Source organism: Protopterus annectens, chromosome 11.part0 (assembly GCF_019279795.1).
Source record: "Protopterus annectens isolate FY-2018-M chromosome 11.part0, PAN1.0, whole genome shotgun sequence".
NCBI classification, from domain to species: Eukaryota; Metazoa; Chordata; order Ceratodontiformes; family Protopteridae; genus Protopterus; species Protopterus annectens.
The window spans coordinates 1,451,091,113-1,451,108,137 of record NC_056745.1 but is presented as its reverse complement, the minus strand read 5'-3'; the positions used below and the strand labels follow the sequence as shown (position 1 = coordinate 1,451,108,137).

Genomic DNA, 17,025 nt, shown 5'->3' with positions numbered 1-17,025 from the left:
AGGGTATTGATGTGGCATTTCTTCCTAAAAACACCAGTGTTGACTAGTCCGTTGGGCAGTTTCTCAACAAAAACATCAAGATAAGTTATTTTAGTTCTAGATATCTCATGACTAAACTTAATATATGATGTAACATTATTCAGATGTTCAATGAATTCATGAAGTGCATGTATGGGACCTCTCCAAATAAAGAAGAGGTCATCTACAAAACGTCTATAGAACAATATATGTTCTACAAAACTAGGCAATTCATACATGTATGTATTCTCCCATTCTGCCATGAACAGGTTGGCGTAGCTATTGGCACACGAGGTGCCCATAGCCACGCCATCCTTCTGCAAAAAACACTTATCTTCAAAACAAAAGATATTATTATGTAAGACGACTTCTAGCAATGACATAAGTAGCATGATCCTTGGTTCAGGCAACTTAGAAACCCTTTGCAAATGTTTAGTCAGGAAGTCAATGCCCACAAGGTTCGGAATGACAGTGAATAATGATTTCACATCCATTGTTACAAAGGTTAATCCCAATACATCTGTCACATCTTTCAAACAGTCATACAAATCAACTAGAAACTGTTTTGTATCTTTCAGAATGAACCTATTCATGTCTACAATTGGTCTTAAATTGTGCTCAATAAAGATAGAGGAAGGTTCAGTGATCCATCCCTGCCTGCTACTATAGGTCGAAGGGGAGGATTGGCCATGTCTTTATGTATCTTGGGAAGTCCACTGATCAATGGAATCAGTGGTGATTGCACGTCAAGAAATAAAACAATTGGTTATCAATGGTATGGCTGTTCAATAGTCCCAATAAAATGAATGTACTCTATTAGAAAATATCTTCACAAGATCTAAGTCTAATGGCTGATAAAACTGTATATCATCCAACATACGTAACATCCTACTGGCATAGTCATCATAGCCCATGACTATAATCCCCCCTCCTTTATCAGCCGGTCTAATGCATAGGGAGGGGTCATTAGAGAGATCTTTCAATGCTTTATTCTCTTTGAATGTGAGATTATATTTGTTATATGTGTGTTGCTCACTGTCCCTCATCCTATATAGGTCATCTTCAACCAATTGACTGAAGGCTGAGAGTAGGGGGTGTAGTGGAGCAGTAAAAACACTGGGGCGGTGGAATGGTGATGGATGTACAGAGTGTACACCACTATCATTGAAATGTAACTTCAACGAAAGGTTGCGTATGTATAACTTGAAATCCCTCATTGTTTCTTCAAATACACTGCGTGTGGAGGGTATGAATGATAAGCCCTTAGATAATACAGATAATTCTTCATTGGTTAAAGCACGTGTGGATAGGTTGAAAACTAAGTTTTCCCCTTCCCTTTGCTTTCCCACATTTTCTTGATATTCTTGTTGGATGGCTGTTCGAACGACAGCTTCCGTTTCTGACGCCCTCTGCTCAGAGATCTCGCCCTGCCTCCCTTGTGATCTACTCTGATCGGAAAAGGGTTCCTGATATTAAATGTGGGGGCATTACTAGAACCAGAGGTACCGGTTTCTTCTTGTAAATTTAAAGTGGACTGTATAGGTACCTTAACCTTACTTCTCACAACTGGTGGTAAACTACCAGCTGTATTAGTGTTATTCTCTGTACAGGGTTGTAGAGTACCAACTCTATTAATAGTGTCATCTGTATCATGTGTAACAATAATAACATCAGAGGTACAAACACTATCATTGTTCTTAGATGCGTTACTGTCCATACTAGCATGTCCGTTCATATTGGCAACTGGATCAATAACAGGTTCCGATCGTTGTTGATGTAAGTGTTCACTCTGATGGATTACATCCTGTCGTACAACGCCATTCACCTCTCTGTCAACCACATCTACTGGTTGAGAATGAGAGGAGAATTGTGTTTGTAATGGTAGTGCATTGTTTGATCGAGTTCTGTTACTGACTATATCAGCATGCGAAGTGTTAATAGGAATGTTATTGGTATTCGTTGTTCGTGGCCAAGTGAAGATTTGGCCCATTTTAAAATCAGTTAAGTCCCTTTGTAATTTGTGTCGCTTCTGTAAAAGGAGCTTCCTTTCATACTGGTTTACATTGTCTAATAAGCTACTAAAGTTCTCTTCTACTATGGAGGCTGGAAAGCACTGAAAAATCGATTCCTGTTGAACCGCAATTTGTGCTCTAAGCGATTCTTCCATGGGAAGAAAAAAGTTATTCAGAAGCTCCATGTATTTAAGACTAACCTCTAAATTTAGTTGCTGCCACTGGTAGAGCAGTTCCGGATACAAGGTGCCGGTGGTTGGCATTTTCAGAACTCGCAGGCCCCTCGGGATAATCCTTCTCTGTAGACATACGTCGAAATGCTGACGTATCTGGATTTTACCATTACTGTGACTATTTTATTGGATACCATAGGAGGAGAGTTTACTCCACCTTTGAGCTACTTTTCCTTGGATTACTTTATTTTTACGCTTCACTAGTGGAGACATGGCAGAAGGAGCATTTGAACAAATTGAGTTGCCGTACACTACTAAAGAGCCAATCAGGAGCTTGACTGATGCTTTGCCACTAACAGAACGTTTCAACGCTTGCTTACGTGCGAGCACGAATCCATTAGCACTTTATGAGGACAACGGCCATGGTGTGGATACAGTGGAAGCTATCTATAATAGAGAAGAGCTTCGTACAGCTCTACACAAAATCGAAAATGATTTTTTAAAGATGAAACGCTTGCAGCTACAACGTCAGCATTTCGACGTATGTCTACAGAGAAGGATTATCCCGAGGGGCCTGCGAGTTCTGAAAATGCCAACCACCGGCACCTTGTATCCGGAACTGCTCTACCAGTGGCAGCAACTAAATTTAGAGGTTAGTCTTAAATACATGGAGCTTCTGAATAACTTTTTTCTTCCCATGGAAGAATCGCTTAGAGCACAAATTGCGGTTCAACAGGAATCGATTTTTCAGTGCTTTCCAGCCTCCATAGTAGAAGAGAACTTTAGTAGCTTATTAGACAATGTAAACCAGTATGAAAGGAAGCTCCTTTTACAGAAGCGACACAAATTACAAAGGGACTTAACTGATTTTAAAATGGGCCAAATCTTCACTTGGCCACGAACAACGAATACCAATAACATTCCTATTAACACTTCGCATGCTGATATAGTCAGTAACAGAACTCGATCAAACAATGCACTACCATTACAAACACAATTCTCCTCTCATTCTCAACCAGTAGATGTGGTTGACAGAGAGGTGAATGGCGTTGTACGACAGGATGTAATCCATCAGAGTGAACACTTACATCAACAACGATCGGAACCTGTTATTGATCCAGTTGCCAATATGAACGGACATGCTAGTATGGACAGTAACGCATCTAAGAACAATGATAGTGTTTGTACCTCTGATGTTATTATTGTTACACATGATACAGATGACACTATTAATAGAGTTGGTACTCTACAACCCTGTACAGAGAATAACACTAATACAGCTGGTAGTTTACCACCAGTTGTGAGAAGTAAGGTTAAGGTACCTATACAGTCCACTTTAAATTTACAAGAAGAAACCGGTACCTCTGGTTCTAGTAATGCCCCCACATTTAATATCAGGAACCCTTTTCCGATCAGAGTAGATCACAAGGGAGGCAGGGCGAGATCTCTGAGCAGAGGGCGTAAGAAACGGAAGCTGTCGTTCGAACAGCCATCCAACAAGAATATCAAGAAAATGTGGGAAAGCAAAGGGAAGGGGAAAACTTAGTTTTCAACCTATCCACACGTGCTTTAACCAATGAAGAATTATCTGTATTATCTAAGGGCTTATCATTCATACCCTCCACACGCAGTGTATTTGAAGAAACAATGAGGGATTTCAAGTTATACATACGCAACCTTTCGTTGAAGTTACATTTCAATGATAGTGGTGTACACTCTGTACATCCATCACCATTCCACCGCCCCAGTGTTTTTACTCCTCCACTACACCCCCTACTCTCAGCCTTCAGTCAATTGGTTGAAGATGACCTATATAGGATGAGGGACAGTGAGCAACACACATATAACAAATATAATCTCACATTCAAAGAGAATAAAGCATTGAAAGATCTCTCTAATGACCCCTCCCTATGCATTAGACCGGCTGATAAAGGAGGGGGGATTATAGTCATGGGCTATGATGACTATGCCAGTAGGATGTTACGTATGTTGGATGATATACAGTTTTATCAGCCATTAGACTTAGATCTTGTGAAGATATTTTCTAATAGAGTACATTCATTTTTATTGGGACTATTGAACAGCCATACCATTGATAACCAATTGTTTTTATTTCTTGACGTGCAATCACCACTGATTCCATTGATCAGTGGACTTCCCAAGATACATAAAGACATGGCCAATCCTCCCCTTCGACCTATAGTAGCAGGCAGGGGATGGATCACTGAACCTTCCTCTATTTTTATCGAGCACAATTTAAGACCAATTGTAGACATGAATAGGTTCATTCTGAAAGATACAAAACAGTTTCTAGTTGATTTGTATGACTGTTTGAAAGATGTGACAGATGTATTGGGATTAACCTTTGTAACAATGGATGTGAAATCATTATTCACTGTCATTCCGAACCTTGTGGGCATTGACTTCCTGACTAAACATTTGCAAAGGGTTTCTAAGTTGCCTGAACCAAGGATCATGCTACTTATGTCATTGCTAGAAGTCGTCTTACATAATAATATCTTTTGTTTTGAAGATAAGTGTTTTTTGCAGAAGGATGGCGTGGCTATGGGCACCTCGTGTGCCAATAGCTACGCCAACCTGTTCATGGCAGAATGGGAGAATACATACATGTATGAATTGCCTAGTTTTGTAGAACATATATTGTTCTATAGACGTTTTGTAGATGACCTCTTCTTTATTTGGAGAGGTCCCATACATGCACTTCATGAATTCATTGAACATCTGAATAATGTTACATCATATATTAAGTTTAGTCATGAGATATCTAGAACTAAAATAACTTATCTTGATGTTTTGTTGAGAAACTGCCCAACGGACTAGTCAACACTGGTGTTTTAGGAAGAAATGCCACATCAATACCCTTCTGCATCGTCAGAGTATGCATCCCCAATACATCTATAGAAATATTGTTAAGGGACAGGCAATGAGGGCCTCACGATATAACCCTACTACCACAGGCTATGAAAAGACCTGGATGACTTATATAATCGTTTATCCCAACGATGCTATAAGGACCACGAGATAGTAAAGGGATTTGAATGTGTACAAGATTCTAGATTAGGCATTGCAGCACCTTATTTCTCAGATAAGAGGTTACCAACTGAGGAACCATTACCAACCAATATACACAATACTCATGATCCAGCTTTCACTATGTTCTATACAACTGATGCCTGGAGAATTAAGGAAGTGGTTAAAGCCCACTGGAATATACTCACAATTGACACACAGGTCAGGGATAGGGTAGGTGAGTGTCCCCTTTTCAGATACAAGAACAAGAAAAGCCTTAAAAAGATTCTATGTGAAAGGAAAATATCTGAGGCCTTACCCACAGGCACTTTTACTGGCACTCGGGTCTGTGGTAGTTGTAATTACTGTCCCTACATTAATAATGATGTCATGTTTGTTCACCCTGTCAGCCAACACATTTATTATTTGAAAGCTAATAGGAATTGTTTATCTATAAATGTTGTATATATAGCTACTTGTCAGAAATGTGCTTCATTTTACATTGGAAAAACCAATAGATATCTAAAAGATCGTATACGTGAGCACCTTTATTCAATAAGAATGCAACACAGAAATAATGCACTTTCTAAACACGTCATGGAATCTGATCATACACATACGTTTACTTTTAGAATCCTAGAACAGATACAAGTGAATATGAGAGGAGGCGATGTAAGAACACATACAGAAGCTAGGGAGAACATGTGGATAATGAAGCTTAGATCAGATGTACCACCAGGATTGAATGCAAAATTATCTGTCAAACCATTCCTGAGAATGAGAAGACTCAAAGCTCATTAACAGGTACACCAGTTTTGTCGTTGTTGTTATTTGTTCTGTTAGCTAACTATATATCTGCCATCTTTTTATGACAGTGATTGGGATTAGAACTTTTCGTCTATGTGTATTTTGGATCAAATTAGATTTTAAGTAGAAATTACATTACATTAGAACATATACATTATTTTTAACCTTTTGATACACCACTTTTAATTCTTTGACATTTTTGTGTATTTTTTACTTGTAGGCATATTTAGCTGTGATTGCCAGCCTTATGTTATGTTAATTTGCAGCACTGAGACTTTGCCTGCTTGAAGATGTTAGTTGTTTGCAGATATTACTATTCAATCTGTTTACGAAGCATTACCAACAGAATGAATTGTTTCTTTAATTTTATTGTTCTGGGTGGAGTTAATGACTAGCATTTCCCGCCTTTTAAGACTATTTATACACTGTTTGTAAATGTTTTTATGTTTTCATATACGAGTCTGAAGAAGCCAAGTAGGTGAAAGCGCTTACTCGATTAAAATTTGTGTTTTCAGTACGTCTTTAGTACGTTTGAGTTATTTGATATATCTCCTACAGCTGTGTTCACTCCTCCGTATCTGGATTTTACCATTACTATGTTCTATTATTCCTTCCTTTAGTGTCCACAACATGCTTACTTAACACATTCTGCTGTATCTGTCTACATATCTCTGACTTATGTTCTAGTATTCTTTCCTTTAGTTTCCAAAACATGCTTACTTAACGCATTCTGCTTTATTTGTCTACGTATCTCTGACTTATGTTCTATTATTCCTTCCTTTAGTGTCCAAAACATGCTTACTTAACGCATTCTGCTGTATTTGTCTACATATCCCTGACTTATGTTCTAGTATTCTTTCCTTTAGTTTCCAAAACATGCTTACTTAATGCATTCTGCTGTATTTGTCTACGTATCTCTGACTTATGTTCTATTATTCTTTCCTTTAGTTTCCAAAACATGCTTACTTAACACATTCTGCTGTATTTGTCTACGTATCTCTGACATGTTCTATTATTCCTTCTTTTAGTTTACAAAACATGCTTACCTAACGCATTCTGCTGTATTTGTCTACGTATCTCTGACTTATGTTCTATTATTCTTTCCTTAACTTTCCAAAACATGCTTACTGACCACATTCTACTGTATTTGTCTACGTATCTCTGACTTATGTTCTATTATTCCTTACTTTAGTGTCCAAAACATGCTTACTTAACGCATTCTGCTGAATTTGTCTACGTATCTCTGACTTATGTTCTATTATTCCTTCCTTTAGTGTCCACAACATGCTTACTTAACACATTCTGCTGTATTTGTCTACGTATCTCTGACTTATGTTCTAGTATTCTTTCCTTTAGTTTCCAAAACATGCTTATTTAACGCATTCTGCTTTATTTGTCTACGTATCTCTGACTTATGTTCTTTTATTCCTTCCTTTAGTTTCCAAAACATGCTTACTTAACGCATTCTGCTGTATTTGTCTACGTATCTCTGACTTATGTTCTATTATTCTTTCCTTAACTTTCCAAAACATGCTTACTGACCACATTCTGCTGTATTTGTCTATGTATCTCTGACTTATGTTCTTTTATTCCTTCCTTTAGTTTCCAAAACATGCTTACTTAACGCATTCTGCTGTATTTGTCTACGTATCTCTGACTTATGTTCTATTATTCTTTCCTTTAGTGTCCAAAACATGCTTACTTAACGCATTCTGCTTTATTTGTCTACGTATCTCTGACTTATGTTCTATTATTCCTTACTTTAGTGTCCAAAACATGCTTACTTAACGAATTCTGCTTTATTTGTCTACGTATCTCTGACTTATGTTCTATTATTCTTTCCTTTAGTGTCCAAAACATGCTTACTTAACGCATTCTGCTTTATTTGTCTATGTATCTCTGACTTATGTTCTATTATTCCTTACTTTAGTGTCCAAAACATGCTTACTTAACGCATTCTGCTTTATTTGTCTACGTATCTCTGACTTATGTTCTTTTATTCCTTCCTTTAGTTTCCAAAACATGCTTACTTAATGCATTCTGCTGTATTTGTCTATGTATCTCTGACTTATGTTCTATTATTCTTTCCTTTAGTGTCCAAAACATGCTTACTTAACGCATTCTGCTTTATTTGTCTACATATCTCTGACTTATGTTCTATTATTCCTTCCATTAGTTTCCAAAACATGCTTACTTAACGCATTCTGCTGTATTTGTCTACGTATCTCTGACTTATGTTCTATTATTACTTTCCTTAGTGTCCAAAACATGCTTGCTTAACGCATTCTGCTGTATTTGACTATGTATCTCTGACTTATGTTCTATTATTCTTTCCTTTAGTTTCCGAAACATGCTTACTTAATGCATTCTGCTGTATTTGTCTGCGTATCTCTGACTTATGTTCTATTATTCCTTCCTTTAGTTTCCAAAACATGCTTACTTAACGCATTCTGCTGTATTTGTCTACGTATCTCTGACTTATGTTCTATTATTACTTTCCTTAGTGTCCAAAACATGCTTGCTTAACGCATTCTGCTGTATTTGTCTATGTATCTCTGACTTATGTTCTAATATTCTTTCCTTTAGTTTCCAAAACATGCTTACTTAACGCATTCTGCTGTATCTGTCTACGTATCTCCGACTTATGTTCTATTATTCTTTCCTTTAGTTTCCAAAACATGCTTACTTAACGCATTCTGCTGTATTTGTCTACGTATCCCTGACTTATGTTCTATTATTCCTTCCTTTAGTTTACAAAACATGCTTACTTAATGCATTCTGCTGTATTTGTCTACGTATCTCTGACTTATGTTCTAGTATTCTTTCCTTTAGTTTCCAAAACATGCTTACTTAACGCATTCTGCTGTATTTGTCTACGTATCTCTGACTTATGTTCTATTATTCTTTCCTTAACTTTCCAAAACATGCTTACTTAACGCATTCTGCTGTATTTGTCTATGTATTTCTGTCTAATGTTCTATTATTCTTTCCTTTAGATTCCAAAACATGCTTACTGACCACATTCTACTGTATTTGTCTATGTATCTCTGACTTATGTTCTAGTATTCCTTCCTTTAGATTCCAAAACATGCTTACTTAATGCATTCTGCTGTATTTGTCTACGTATCTCTGACTTAAGTTCTATTTTTCTTTCCTTTAGTTGCCAAAACATGCTTACTTAACGCATTCTGCTGTATTTGTCTACGTATCTCTGACTTATGTTCTATTATTACTTTCCTTAGTGTCCAAAACATGCTTGCTTAATGCATTCTGCTGTATTTGTCTACGTATCTCTGACTTATGTTCTATTATTCTTTCCTTTAGTTTCCGAAACATGCTTACTTAATGCATTCTGCTGTATTTGTCTGCGTATCTCTGACTTATGTTCTGGTATTCTTTCCTTTAGTTTCCAAAACATGCTTACTTAATGCATTCTGCTGTATTTGTCTATGTATCTCAGACTTATTTTCTATTATTCCTTCCTTTAGTTTCTTTGTAATTTTCCCAACATAACATGAGGGACATTTTAGGCAGGTAGCAAGATATATTACATATGTAGTATTGCAGGTTGATGTACATTTGAAAAACTATTTTTTATTTGAAACTGGATGGCTGTACATATTGTTGTCCTTCATAAAAATATCCGTACAGCAGCTGCAGTTTGAACATGGGTGTGTGCCTGTTATATATATTTTCTGCGCTCCGTTCTGATGCCTAAAATCTTTACAGCACAATCGCATTTTTAAGTTCTTTAAATTCCTATATGTAAAATCTGGCTTATTATGAAGTATCTGACGTAGTTCTGACATAGCCACCAAAATATTCCAATTATTCTCAATAGTTTTCATTCCTTCCCTAGTCGTAGTATTATAGCTAGTTATATATCTAACCTTATTTTCTTCTTCTTGGTATAGTCACTATTACAAATAGGTTTTGTTAGTCCTGTTCTACTATTAAAAACTTCATTTAGTAGCTCAGCCACCATAGATTTTGCATATCTTCTCTCTATAAATTCATGTGCCAGTTCAATCATCTGCAGCTTGCATTTGCTGTCACTAATATTTAACCTACTTGTTCTAATAAGTTGTGTTTTCACTATTCCTTTAAAAATGCATGTCTGGGGGTGCAGGGTCTCTTTATGCACATACCCATTAACTTGCACTTCCTTTTTCTGAACACTTGTTACAATCATATTCCCTTTCTTTTCAAGTAGTACATCCAAAAAGGAAATTCATTCAGCTGAACATTACTTTTTGAATCTAAAAAATGTAGTGGTACTCTCTAAATATTCCACATACTCATTCAGCGTTTGCTCAGTACCATTCCATATTGGGAGGCAATCATTAACAAGTCTTCGATAAAACAGAATCCTGTTAATCATAGGTTGCTCATTATTAAACACAACTGATATTTCCCACTGATGCATACCCAAATTTGCAAAAGTATTTGCCATGGGAGTACCCATAGCTACTCCAGCTATTTGTATATATGGTTGCTCATTAAATAAAAATACATTTTTAGTTAATACCAGGTATAAGAAGAGACAGATAGTTTCTATTTCATTAGCTGGCTTAGTTGTTTCTTTATTTAAATAAGCCTGTATTGCTTCTATGCCACATTCGTTTGGAATTACAGTGAGTAATGAGTTAATATCCAGTTACAAACACAAAACCATTACATTTATTCATTGTGTTCTATTCTCTCAGCTTGATTAAGAAGTCATGTGTGTCCCTTTTATAACTGTGATTCTGTGATTAATACTTACTTAAACATTCGTGCATGTATATAGAAATATAGAAACAGGTTCTGTTACCCAGCCTCTCCCTCAGACTATAGGTCTCATGGGTGGCTGGGTCAAAGATTTATGGATCTTTGGTATTCCATAAATTACCGGAGTTTTTGGACAAGGAATAGTGAAAAAGTTAAACAGCTCTATACTTATACTGTTAGTAAGTTGCATGTCATAAATAAGCATATTATATTCACTTATACATTTCTTAACATCTATTACACTTATTTTCTTAAAAGTGTTTGGATCATCCAGAAGAACTTGCATGGTGAGATTAATGAGACTGGCTGGATTTTAGGAACAAAATGCTGTGGACAGGAAGTGGTAACAGTTCTTCTTTTCTATGGTACTTACCTTTGGATGATTTTGTTGATGAAGTTTGGCATTCTCCTGTGGAAATGCTTACAGTACTTAATTTTTCATTGACATTAATGTTCTGCACTGCTGTTAATTTCTGTGTTAATTGATACATGGTTTGTGACTAAAATATCCCCTCATGAATCTGAAAGTAAACATATTTTCCAAAATATCAGTACCCTGCTGTTATCTTAAAGGTATGTGACCTTGCAAGAAATATTACAATTACAGAAAGATGTTTTTGAAAAAATGCCTGGTCATATTGCTATTGGTTTACTAGGAATGTCAGACTAAGCCATACAAGACATATTAGATCAGCGAACACTTAAACAAGCGAACGCTGATTGATCGACCATATTTTAGCGAAAGTTAAAAATATCGAAGCAACAGAAACTCGAATTTTTTCCTAAGGAAAGAATTTGGTTGTCCGTTTCTGCTGCTTTAGTATTTTCAGTGCTGTGGTGGAAAGTTACGGGTCAGATTCAGGTAAGTATGCGATTGTGTGGATGTGAGTGTTAGGGTGGGTTAGGAGAGTTAGGGTTAGGGCTCGGGTTAGGTATGTGTGCAATTGTGTGGACATGAGGGTTAGGGTGGATTTAGGTGAGTTATGGTTAGGGAGCGGGTGACGTGAGTGTGCAATAGTGACAGACCTTAGGGTTAGGGTTTGGGTTAAGGTAAGTGGATAGTTAGTGGTGTGTGCATAGTTTAGTGTAGGGTTAGGTGTCAGATTTTAGGTGTATGTGTGTGGATTTCTGTTTGTTTGGTGTGCTTGTGTTGTGTGTATGTGTTTTGGATCAGCGATTTTGTTCCCTAGGAAAAACAATCGCTGATCTGACAGTTCGAGGTTGTAAGCTTTCACTTACATAAGGTCGATCAATCAGTGTTCGGTTTTTTAAGTGTTCGCTGATCTAATATAGCACACGGTGATAAGCATTCCACAATAATTTACAGTATACAGCAGTGCAAACACTGTCAGTTTTTGCAAAATAGAGCTTGAATACGCAAGGCTATACATAATAAAACTATATACAGACGTGAGAAAAGATCCATTCGTATTAATATGATATCTTGACTAAGGAGGATTTTCACAACACATGAATAAATATATATATATATATACATATATATATGTGTATATATATATATATATATATATATATATATATATATATATATATGTGGATATATACATTCACACAGACACACACAGGCACACACACACACACACATATATATATATATATATATATATATATATATATATATACACACACACACACACACACACACAAACACACACACACACACACACACACACACACATACACACACACACACAGGTGCACACACATACAGGGGGAGTTCTAGGCTGTGCTTATAGAGAGCCTTGTAGTAGCAGAGTTTCATGGAAATGTGGACAAAGGAAGTTGTAGTAGAAAATAACTAAGTAATATGTAGTAGAACTGTCACATAGATACATTTTGAGAAAGTGAGTGCACAGACACTTTTTAAAACTAGAAGTGATCTCAATTTGCCAAGAAAAGGTAGAGGTGGGTTTCAGAGATTGGTGATGTTATCTGCATGTGAGTTATGAGACTTGTGTTGATAGGTAAGGAACTTGTCTTGCAAGTGTATTGTGCAGTGATGCTAAGGTTGGGCATTCTGAGTGCTGTTAGAGAATAAAGTTGAGAAATTCTAGTTGGACATATCTGAGATAATTGGGAGGCTATATCAAATTCAGTTTTTTTGACCGCAGTGCAATGGTGTACCCTCCTGGGCAAACAGTAGCAAATTTTGTTATTTTGCAATTTCATTGTTCGTCTATGTATCTATGAGTGGAGTTTAAATCAGTTAATATTGCAGTTCCATAAAATAAACTGGGATGCAGTTACGCAGTCACAGATGAACTTTTTAGCATATTCACTTAGGTAGTATTTGGGTTTGCTGAGGGCTGATTGTTCTTGATGTATTTTTTAAAGATGTTACTGTATTACAAAACCGTATCAATCAAATAAAATAACCAGCACACTACATAAATGATCTTCATAGACCTGACCATTTTAAAACAAAATAAAGTGTATTTTTAATTTGTTATTTTTATGAGCAGCATGGAACTTACCAAAGCGACTGACACTGTTCACACCATCGATGATAGACTGATAAGCAATATTATCTGTTGGACCAACCTGGAATTTGGGAGAAAAGCTTTGTAAGTCACTACACATCATATAAATAACATACAATTTTCCTAAAGAGATATAGAAGAATTATCCATAATGAACAAATATTCTGTGCATGCATGCATACGTTTGTATGTATGCAAATGAAAAATATTCATGATCTTGTCACAATGCAATACAATTTAAAATAAAATCATTTAACGTTTTAAAGGTGGTAGCATTTCAGAGGTGGAAAATACCTTTACTAGACAGAGAATGATACAGGAATTTTCCAGTATCATTTTTTAACATAATATGGTCTATTTCACAATCTCAAATTATTTGTCTTACCTCAAACAAAACAGATAAGGCTTTCATTTTCCCATGACCTTTCATAGCTTCATCGACAGTTTTGAAACGATCTTCATCAAAGCAGTAGATCTGCATCTGTAAAAACACCCAAACGTTCATATTACTTGTAAAATACTCTGCTGTAGATTTCCAGCAGATATGTCATGCATGTAGTAAAGTAGCAACAACAAGTTGGACTAATGATTTGCATACAGTTTGCCAGAGCACTGGGTCTGCAATCATTTGTCTTTCATGTAGCCAAGAGTAGTTATATGACTTCTGCCGGCAAAAAAAGATTATGTAAAATTACACTTCATTACTGAATCAATGGTGGAGCCATCAGTTTTGCTATTTGATTTAGTTGGCGTATATTGGCCTGGATCAACATTTCAATCAAATTTCTATGAATTAATTTGGCATTGCAACCCCCATAATCCACTGTAGCACAAGACCACACCCACTTATTATCCTGGGAACTGCTATTATCTTCTGGGTTCTAGCAAGTTTTCTGAATATCCCTGTGATTCATTCATTATAAGAAATCCTGAATTCTCTAAAAACTTACTTAACAAATATCACCTAAACAAAGACAGCATAGATTACACAACACACAATGCCACTTGGCATAAAGTAATGGAGTTACTGATCCTGGAGATGGCATAGACATCTGCTTAAAGTTATAACATGCCACAGGCTGTAGAAATGAATCAACATGCATTTCTTGTAATGCATAGACTAAGTTATTGCACCTTTGATTCATGTGTTGCCAATAAGTGTGAGAAGTGAGTATCACTGCTTGCACATATGTAAATGTTGTTAATTAGAAATGAGCAGGGAGTGTTGGGATGCGGGAGCTGTACTGTGTTATATTTTGTAGACAGTGGACAACCATAAACTTATCAATCTATATTTTCTATATTTTATGACCTTATGGATTATGTGCTGAAGATACTTGTTTATTCACCAAGAATATATTGAAATAGTAATGCTGTGCAGCATGCAAATGGATAGCAACACTTAACTACAAGGGACTCGATTTTTTTTTCTTAAGTATGTTGTTCACATATATGAAGTACACTCTGCTTCCTTAGATATTTATTAGTTTTATTGCATTTTTTATTTGGTGTACACAGGAAAAAAAGCTCATTAACTTCTGTTCCAAGGTCAATAACATTCAGCATAAATCTATTATAAGCACATATGTACTGTCACTTAATAGTGGTAGCAATATCAAAGAACAATTCTACACTAACTTTGCAGAATACCTGACCAACACCTAAAAACAAAAAGAAAAAAGATGGTTCTACTTGGTGTGTCTAAAGCTACTACTGGATGTAGATCAGACATCTGGCATGGAAATGGCAGGACGGATGAAGTAGGAAAGGCAACCTCCAACCCCCAGTATGTTAAGCAAGGTCTGATCACCATAGTCAGTACAAGCAAACAGAACAACAGAAGCAGGGATACTGGCAGTTGTACCTGATCAGACACCTGATGATGATCAGACTCCTTCATTGTTAGACATAGCAGTTGTATCTGATCCGACATCTGATGATGATCAGAATCCTTCATTGTTAGACATAGCGTACCTGATCCCACACTTGATGATGATGATCAGACTCCTTCGTTGTTAGACATAGCAGTTGTACCTGATCATACACCCGATGACGACGAGACTCCTTCATTGTTAGACATAACGTACCTGATCTCACACCTGATGATGATCAGACTCCTTCATTGATGGACACAGTAGTTGTACCTGATCTCACACCTGATGACAATCAGACTCCTTCATTGTTAGACATAGTGTACCTGATCCCACACCTAATGACAATCAGACTCCTTCAATGTTAGACATAGAAGTTGTACCTGAGCTCACACCTGATGATGATCAGACTCCTTCATTGATGGACACAGTAGTTGTACCTAATCCCACACCTGATTACAATCAGACTCCTTCATTGTTAGACATAGCAGTTGTACCTGATCCCACACCTGATGATGATCCGACTCCTTCATTGTTAGACATAGCAGTTGTACCTGATCCCACACCTGATGATGATCAGACTCCTTCATTGTTAGACATAGCAATTGTTCCTGATTCCACACCTGATGATGATCAGACTCCTTCATTGTTAGACATAGCAGTTGTACCTAATCCCACACCTGATGATGATCCGACTCCTTCATTGTTAGACATAGCAGTTGTATCTGATCCGACATCTGATGATGATCAGAGTCCTTCATTGTTAGACATAGCGTACCTGATCCCACACTTGATGATGATGATCAGACTCCTTCATTGTTAGACATAGCAGTTGTACCTGATCCCACACCTGATGATGATCCGACTCCTTCATTGTTAGACATAGCAGTTGTACCTGATCCCACACCTGTTGATGATCAGACTCCTTCATTGTTAGACATAGCAATTGTTCCTGATTACACACCTGATGACGATCAGACTCCTTCATTATTAGACATAGCGTACCTGATCCCACACTTCATGACAATCAGACTAGTTTATTTTTACACATAGCAGTTGTACCTGATCCGACACCTGATGATGATCAGACTTCCTTCTTTATTAGACCTAGCGTACCTGATCCCACACCTGATGATGAGACTCCTACATTGTTAGACATAGCAGTTGTACCTGATGCGACACTTGATGATGATCAGACTCCTTCACTGTTAGACATAGCAGTTGTACCTGATCATATACCTGATGACAATCAGACTCCTTCATTGTTGGACATAGCAGTTGTACCTGATCCCACACCTGATGACGATCAGACTCCTTCATTGTTAGACATAGCGTACCTGATCCCACACCTGATGACGATCAGACTCCTTCAATGTTAGACATAGAAGTTGTACCTGATCATACACCTGATGACGATCAAACTCCTTCATTGTTGGACATAGCAGTTGTACCTGATCCCACACCTGATGACAATCAGACTCCTTCATTGTTAGACATAGCGTACCTGATCCCACACCTGATGATGATCTGACTCCTTCAATGTTAGACATAGAAGTTGTACCTGATCATAGATTCCACACCTGATGACAATCTGACTCCTTCAATGTTAGACATAGAAGTTGTACCTGATCATACACTTGATGATGATCAGACCCCTTCATTGTTGGACATAGCAGTTGTACCTGATCTCACACCTGATGACAATTAGACTCCTTCATTGTTAGACATAGTGTACCTGATCCCACACCTAATGACAATCAGACTCCTTCAATGTTAGACATAGAAGTTGTACCTGATCATACACCTGATGATGATCAGACTCCTTCATTGATGGACACAGTAG

The 17,025-nt window shown here is 36.9% G+C and overlaps 1 protein-coding gene across 1 annotated transcript in view; it reads right to left on the bottom strand.

Annotated features, from left to right (window-relative positions):
• Nucleotides 1-17,025, bottom strand: part of PTPRZ1 (protein tyrosine phosphatase receptor type Z1) — a 1,642,174-nt gene that overhangs the window by 1,023,194 nt on the left and 601,955 nt on the right. Inside the window, exons 5-6 of the mRNA XM_044088744.1 lie at nucleotides 13,697-13,792; nucleotides 13,306-13,372 (exon numbers count right to left, since the gene is read on the bottom strand). Of these exons, the coding sequence (XP_043944679.1) occupies nucleotides 13,306-13,372; nucleotides 13,697-13,792 (163 nt within the window). The remainder of the gene's footprint in view (nucleotides 1-13,305; nucleotides 13,373-13,696; nucleotides 13,793-17,025) is intronic.